Raw genomic sequence first — 8,277 nt, 5'->3', positions numbered from 1 at the left:
CAGGCGTGGTACCCACCTCGACTCCCGGGTTATGTATCGGGCTCCCGTTATGGGAAACACGAGCCTGGGGGAACCAGGTAAAGGGCGTGTGGGACTCCGTGTACTGCGTTTGCAACTGCCCAGGAACCCGTAAGGGTTCCCAGGTATAAACTTAAAAATATATATTTGAGGGAACTTCAGCAAGCTTGCGGGAAGGGACCAGCAGTTAGTGTAATGGCTATGTTGCTGGACTCCCGTGTAGTCAACCACGGTTCAAGTCCCGGACTCGGCGGCTTAAACTCACGCCAGGCGCTTGTGTGTGCGTGCCCAAGATCCCAAGAGGAGAACGGAGAAGGGATTGTGGTGTGGCCATCCCCCCTGGGGGGTGATTTCTTGCTTTCTCTCTCTCTGTCTCTCTCTGTCTTTTTGGCGAGCGCATGCTCCCTATAGCAAAAACCTCTCAAAAAAAAAAAAAAAAAAGAAAGAAAGAAAGAAAAGAAAAGACAAAAAGTTTGTGGGAAAATAAAATTAAAGTATGAGTTTATTCTGGGGTAATTTTGAAATCATGCCATCATGCATAGGTTTGCCATAATAGGCATTGTCTGTGATTTTTGAAAACCCCTGGTCCACGTTGAAGTATCTCGCTCTCCTGTTAAAATCCCCAGTGGCTTCCTACCGTACTCAGCATCCATCGGGGCCCTCACCAGGTCTCTAGGCCTCCTCCCTCTGGCCTCATCCCCCCGCCTCTCCCAGATTTCCTCTGCCTTGGCCACGTCAGCCTTTGTCAGCCTTCCCGTCCTCCCGGAACACAATCCCCGTCTCAGCTCAGGGTGTTCCAAATCATTGCTCCCAGATAGTCCCTGCCCTGACCCTGAGGACTCCCCGCCTCAGCTCATCAGTCACTGCTTAAATATGGGCCTTCAGGGAGAGCCTCTCGGGCGCCCTCTTCCACTTCCACTGCCTTCTCATGCTGCTCCATCTTCCCCAGGACAGCTACCACTTTATGTTGAAGATTTTTTGCCATAGGGCGTGTGTGCTGGTTGGAGAGAAACAGTGGGGGGGGGGGGAGAAATCACCCCCGGGGGATGCCCACACTCAATCCCTTCTCCTCCATTCTCCTCTCGGGATCTTGGCCATGTCCCCCAGCGTGATTAGCCACCAGTTCCAGCTCTCAAACCATGGTCAGCCACGTGGGAGTCCAGTGCGTAGCCACCACGCCATCTGCTGGCCCCACGTCTGTCACTTTCTTCTCACTGTTCGGCTTGTTTACGGTTCGTTTTTGTCCCTAAGCTGGAATGCAAGCTTGGCAAGGATGGGGGCTCCTTGTGACTCCTTCCTGTAATGCCAGTGCCGGGCGCATAGTAGGTGCCCAAAGACCTGGTGAACGAGCGGATGATGGCTGTTCCTTATTCCTGCAGGCTCGGAATCAGAAGGCCACACCGAGCAGCCCTTCCCGGCCCCGTCCGCCAAATGCTCCCTCTCGGGATCCAAAGAAGAACCAGAAGGAGTTGCCTCTTACCTCCCTCAGCGGCCCCGGAGCCAGGCCATCGGCTGCAGCCCCGGAGCCCAGGACCAGCCAGGACGAGCTCCAGTATGCCACTCTCAGCTTCCCAAGCCACAGGCCCAGGGAGACCCACAGGCCCAGGGACAGCCACTCGGATTATGCCGAAATCCATTTCCACTGAGGGTCTCGGGCTTGAGGACAGGACCTTGGCCAGATGACAGAGCAATGAAGAGGACGAGGAGAAGAGTCCAGCCCCTCTGGTTTTCAAATCCTGCAAGGGTGGTCCTCCATCCCAGGCCCGAGCACTTGGAGCAGGTTCGCAGGTCTGTCTGAGTGGCCGTCTCTGGATGCAGCGTCTGAGAAGCTGGGCCATCTCCCTCTGACAGATGCAGGCAGACGGCTGCTGACTCCGTCTCAGAGTCTCAACGGAGGGCGCGCTTTTAAAGATGACTGAGCAGGCCTGTCCCCACGGCTCGCTGGTTAAGGGAGCTCCATCCCACGTGACTAACTATGCAGTCTGAATCCTAGCCCCGCCTGCTTGGAAAACACACCAGGTGCGTGTGTACGTGTGCCCAAGATCCCGAGAGGAGGGAGAGATGGAGGAGGGTCCGCTGTGCGATCGCTCCCCGGGGCTGCTGTCTCACTGCCCCTCTCTCTGGCAAGTGTAAATGCCCTCTGACAAAATTAAAAGAAAAAAAAAAGACTGAACAGGCCAGTGTGTGGTGGAGTGGCAACGCAACTGGACCCGCATGGAAGGTCCTGGGCCTGTGTCCCACGGCTTGTCTCTACACAGGGGTGAGGCCTGAGGCCTGAGAGCCCTGCGGGTGCTGTGTCCGTCCTCGCAGACGGAATAAAATCTTTTTAAATATTAAGGATAAGTGAACAGGAGCTAACGAATAGGCTCGCAGGCCGAGTCTGGCCCTGGCCATGTTCCTAGCCTGTGCATGGTATTCTACATTGAAATGACTGGGGGGGAGGGCAGGAGAATGTTTTGCGACTCATGGAAATAAGGCGACATTCAGACTTGTGTCCATAAACAAAGCGTCCTGTTTGTTGGTTTTAGACAGGGTCTCGGGGTGTTGGCAGGCCAGCCTCGAGGGCGCATCCTCCCACCTCAGCCTCCCTTAGTCACTGGGATTCCAGGTACACGCCATGCCTGGCCTCTAGAGTGGGCCCAGGAGTCACCCGTGGGTCCCTGTGTGTTCCGAGCCTGTGCAGCAGCGACTTAGTCACATGCAGCACCCCACTAGGCCCCACGAACCGGGGATTCATGGAGCCCTGCCATGAACTTGGGTTTGCTGGGGCCTCGCCATGGCCGCTCTTTACACAGGGTCCGCAGCTGTTTTCAGGCAGTCGGTCACTGGACTGCAGAGCCGGGTACACTTACTATCTGATCCTTCATGGAGGAAGCTCGTGGCCCCTTCACACTAAACTCCCTTATCTTCACAGAAGACGGACAGTGGCAGGGGGACAGGCGAAGTTCGGAAGTCCCAGAGTGAGCCAGCTGCAGCGGTGCAGCAGCGAGGCTTCCTCCTGGGAGGCCCCAACAGCTCCCGTCCACACCGGGCGTGCTCGTGTGTGCCCAGGATCCGGTCTGCCGAGGCCGGGGGTGCGTCGCAGCGTGACAATCCTCTGGAGGTTGCTTCTCTCTTTCTCTCATAGAAGGAAAGCGAGGGCTCCCGGCAGGATTCGGAGAGCGGGGCGCTGCGTGTAGCCGGGCGTTAACGCGCAAGGGGTAAAAGTGGGAGCGCCTTCACAGGGAAGGAAGAGCAGCCTACATGCGGTCACCAGCTGGGGCCGCGGCGGAAGAGGAGCCTGGGCCCCAGGGCTGGGTTTGTCCCTTATCTTCCACCTCCGTGAACACCTCCTTCCTTGGAGCTCACAGTCCTAGTTGGCTCAGAGAAAGTCTTCTTCTGGGGTGGTCGCCCACTCTCAGGCAGAAAACTGAACAGCACAGAAAAGGAGCTACCTTTGCAGCTCGTCGTGAAGTCCTAAGTTACGATAATAGGAGACAGGAGAGTTACTGTGCCCAGTCACAGCTTTTCGTCTGATTCGGAGGCACTGAGAGGCGGGTTCTGACGTTTCCCTAACATAAATAAGCGGGGTCAGACCAGCCCCGTGAATTATTAAGGGAGCTGAGGCCAAGAGCAGTTCAAATCCCAGCCCTGGTGGCTTGAAAAACACGCAGGGTGCATGTGTGGGCCCAAGATCCTGAAAGGAGAGAGAGGAGGGGACCGTGCCCTGTGGGGGTGCTTTCTCCTTCTCCCTCTCTGTGTCTCCCTGGCAGGTGCACGTGCCCTCTCGCAGCTCTGGCCGACTCCGCGCACACAGCCTGGCACTGCCGCCTCGCTGGAAGAGGCGACCGGCTGGCCTTTCTCGTCTCTGAGACAGCCGACGGTGCTGTGTCCACTCACGACTTTCCTCCTCGTTAGAGCGGCCAAGAGGCGGGTTCTGATCTTGCCCTAACGTAAAGATTATGAAGAAGTTAAGACGTAAGAGTTCTCAGGACGTAGAGCCAGCTGTGAAACTTGAGGAACGACTTACGATTTCGTTCCTCTCCTTAGTCATAGTTGGTTCAGAAATTCCCTCCTGTGAGTGCAATGGCCCAAGCCTTGGGGTTCCACGCTCTCCTAATGACGGTTTGACAAATCAGTCTGGTTCCCAGAAGAGGATCATTACGAGGCAACTAACAACAGCGACGCTTTGGGATGGAGTTTTCCAAGAGTCCCTTTATACAAAAATCATTACTACCTCTGTCTTACAGAGGAGCACACGAGGCACAACGTTTGTGGACATGCCCCGACCACCATTAGTGAGATTCGATGCCAGGCCATCTGCCTGCACGGTTGAGTCCTGGACCCAGCAGTTTGAAAGCTCAGCTACGCACGTGCGCATGCGTGCCTAAAATCCTGAAAGGAGAGTGGAGAAGGGATTGCGGCGTGGCCATCCCCCCAGGGATTTCTCTCTCGCTCTCTCTCTCTTTCTCTCTTTGTGGCCAACAAGTGCACGTGCCCTATAGCAATTTTAAAAAGGGGGGGGAGGGGAGTATGGCAGGCCCACATATGGGAAGGGCAAGGATTTGCACTCATATCCAGAGTCTACCCCAGACTCCCAGCATACGCGAGGCCGCTGGCTTGTTCTCTCTGAGCCCGTTTCTCCGTGTGTTAAAATGAGGGTAATACTCCTACTTCAAAGGGGCGTTGCGGTGACTGAACAAGGGAACGCAGACAAAGGCACTTTGCAAACCGTACATGACCACCTACTGTCACATGTAATCATCGAGGCTTCGCAGGCCATCCCACGTGGCTGACCGAGGTTCAAGTCCCAGCCTTGGCAGGACCTCGTGCACTTGCCCAGGGTCCCAACAGGATGGAGACCCGGAGCAAAGACCGTGGTGTAATCACATCCTACGGGGGTGGGGGGTGCTTTCCTCTCACACTGCGCATCACTCTGGCATGTGCGTGTGTGTCACACACACACACACACACACACACACACACACACAGACACCACACACGTTTATCTGAGGCTGTGACGATCCTCCTTTAATTTAGAAGAGAACATTATCGAGACTCGGATCTAACATTTTCTGAATGGCAACTGCACATGTGACTGCTTTGCCCCTCATCTTGGAGAATACTGCGTCACCCGGTGTGGTGAGCCACGGGCTCGTCTGCAGGGGGATTGCAAAGCTTTGGAGAGTGAGGTACAGGGCAAAGGGAGGTGCTGCTGGTGTCTCCCCTGCCCTCCTCCATCTTCTCTGTGGTCACCACGGGGCTTCCTTTGGTAGCGTCTGTGTAGTAGCTGGCCGGGCAAAGGCCGTCTCTGGCATGTTCTGTTTCTCAGCTGTGCCAAAGCCTCAGTACCTAGCCAAGCAGAAAACTGAATTAGCTGCGAGGGCTGAAGCTGGCCGGTAGAGGCCAGCACACACAGGGACAGAGCTGCAGGCTCCTGGTGTGGGTGAAGCAGGGCAACCACCTCGCTGCCCAGAGGCGCTCAGAGAGGGACGAGGCCTTACCCAAGGTCACACCGCTAACTGCGGGGTCGAGATTGAACCCAGATAGACCCTATAAAGGAAGAGCACCGCGGGTCACGCAGTTCCCGTCAGCTAAGCTTGGAGCAGGATGACATCTGGAGGGACCCTGAGAAATGGGGAAAATCTCCACAAACAATACGAGTGTTGGGAAATTCTGTTTCCTGCTGGCCCAAGGGACCCTGCCAGGAGAGCAATCTGGGGACATCTGTCTCTCCTGGGAAATGACAGCAGTGCAACCAGCGATCAGCAACTTTGCAATCTGTGTGCTAAGGTCTTGCCTTCTGCGACAATGACTAGGGACTTGGGAACAGGAAGGAGGGTGTCGCTGCCCAGCATTCTCCGGGAGAGGTGAAGCTGTATTTAAAACAGACCGAGACAGGCTCGAAGATCCAGCTTAGACTTTCCACGTGGCCAAATACTCTCTTTCTCCAATTTATCGGGGACCAGTAACCCCAAGAAATAGAAACATAAAGCTGTTTTATGTTTTTCTGATCACAGATTCGACTACACTCTGTCCAAACTCTCCTTCTAACCCCTTAGCAATGGTCAAATGCCACGTAACTCTTGGTCAGTTCTGGCTAGTAAACTCAGTGTGGCCTTCAATCTTACCTTCAAACTTAGTTAAAAGCCCATGGCTTCCCCTCCATCTTAAACCAGGGTCCAGGTTTAAGCCAGGACATGGCCCCTTAGGGAAGAGAGACCATTGGCTTGAAGATATCTTTTTCTTTTATTGCCTTTTGCCTTCCTTCCCTCCTGCGGGCCTCATTTCGCAAAGTATTGAGACCTAGGGGAGGAACAGCTAATGGATCAAGAGGCGTTGACTTAACTGGCCATCACTGCGGCCCCTGTGGCGGGCCATTCCTCGAGCTAACACTGGCTGGCCCTCTGTGCGGTGGGTGTTCAAATACTGACTCTCCCGTGAAGCTGAAGTATGAGGACTTGGGTGGGTCCCGTGAGATTTTCCTGACTCCTCTGTTTCCTGACATGACAGCTGTGTTCCACCCTGCTCTCTACCACTGCAAACATCACACAGCCCCTGGTTACCCTCTTGGGTCAGATATTCTAGATGACAAAAGCCTCCACAGTGCCCACTCAACCCATTTATACAGACTGAACATTCGGGTTCACTCAAAACTCTGTGCTGAAATCCTAACCCCAAATGTGACAGTTAAGAAATGAGGTTTTCGGTGGTGATTAGGTCATGATGGTGGAGCCCACATAAATGGGATTTATGCCTATATAAAAGATACCTCAGAGGAGTCAACAGGGAGCATGGTGTTTAAGGCACTGGACTCCCACGTGGCTGACCACAGTTTGAGTCTTGGACCCAGCAGCTTGAAACTCACATTGGGGGCCCAGCATCCCAGGAAGAAAATGGAGGAGAAGGGATTGTGGCATGGCCATCCCTCCAGGGGGAGATTTCTCACTCTCTGTCTCTCACTGTCTCTGTCTCCCCAGCAAGCACACATACCTTATGGGAGAAACCTTTAAAAAAAAATTAAAAAGATACCTCAGAGAGTTTGCTCACTCCTTCCACATGAGGACGTTGCTAGAAGGAGCCCTCTATGAATCGAGAAGTAGGCCCTCATCAGACAGCGAATCTGCTAGCACCTTGATCTTGGACTTCCCAGCCTCCAGAACAGTGAGCAATAAATGTGTTGTTTAAGTCACACACACACACACACACACACACACACACACACACACCCATGGTGTTTTTGTTACAGCAGCCAGAAGGGACTGGGACACCCACATGTTCCGACCACGCGGGACTGTGCATGCAGGCTACACCACCCCTAGCCTTTGGCTGCTCTGAGCTTTTCCTGATGCGCCTCTCATCTGCACAGGGAGATCAAGGCAGAGCAACAAGTCGGCTGCCAACACACATCCAACGTGGAGCTGAACTGTCAGCTTCTCCTTCAGAACTCCCAGTTGTCACTGGAAATTTTCTTGGAGCTCTTCCTCCAGCCCAGAGGCTTGGGAGGAGTAAAGGGAAGGTGAGGATCATGAAGCATCTCACTGAAGACTACCTTCTCCCCCAGGTCCAATGGCCACTTGGCGATGTTTGCCTCTTGTGGATGCTAGGCAGAGGGAAGCTCTGGACTCAGTCATTGGCGACTCACTTTAGACTATTTAAAAAGCAACAGGAGAAGTCCCGGTCAACATCTGCTAATGAGGAAGGGGACTTAGTTATCACCTACACAGAAAAGGCCATTTAAATGAAATAATAGACCATACCCTGCCCCTAAGTTTTAGCAGAAAAATGACCAGCCAGGTGGCATGGTGGTTATGAGTTCTGAATCTGGAAGCTTGAAAAACGTGCTGGGCACATGTGTGTGTGTGCCCAAAATCTCGACACGAAAATGAAAGAGAAGGGACTGCAACATGGTCGTCCCCTGGGGGGTGCTTTCTCACTCTCCCTTTCTCCTCTCCAGTAAGCACACATGCCCTAGAGCAAATTTTTAAAAAGAAAAAAAAAATGACTATGCAAGGAGATCTTCTGCTGTGAGTTGCATGTTTGTGTCCCTCGAAAATTCATGTTAAGAGCCAGCCCAGTGGCCTAGTAGTTAAAGGAGCTGGATCCTACATGGTCAACTACATGGTTCAAATCCTGGCCTTGGCAACTTGAAAAACCCCAGCAGGATGGAGAAATGGAGAAGAAGAGATTGTGACACGACCATGTCCCATTGGGCAGTGCTTTCCCCCTCCCTCTCTCTGGTGAGCACGTGTGTCCTCTGGTACTTTTTTTTTTTTTTTT

General features: G+C 53.7%; 1 protein-coding gene across 1 annotated transcript in view; it reads left to right on the top strand.

The window, feature by feature from the left end:
* The window catches only part of SIGLEC10 (sialic acid binding Ig like lectin 10), a 9,448-nt gene extending 7,269 nt beyond the window's left edge, over positions 1-2,179 (top strand). The window contains 1 exon segment of the mRNA XM_027770359.1: positions 1,398-2,179. Within this exon segment, the coding sequence (XP_027626160.1) occupies positions 1,398-1,664 (267 nt within the window). The 3' untranslated portion in view covers positions 1,665-2,179.
* The last annotated feature ends 6,098 nt before the right edge of the window (positions 2,180-8,277 follow it).

The sequence above is a fragment of the Tupaia chinensis genome, unplaced genomic scaffold (assembly GCF_000334495.1).
Source record: "Tupaia chinensis unplaced genomic scaffold, TupChi_1.0 Scaffold000129_1, whole genome shotgun sequence".
In the NCBI taxonomy this organism is placed as follows: Eukaryota; Metazoa; Chordata; class Mammalia; order Scandentia; family Tupaiidae; genus Tupaia; species Tupaia belangeri.
Note: the sequence above shows the minus strand (reverse complement) of the source record. Positions and strands in the feature narration are given on the sequence as shown.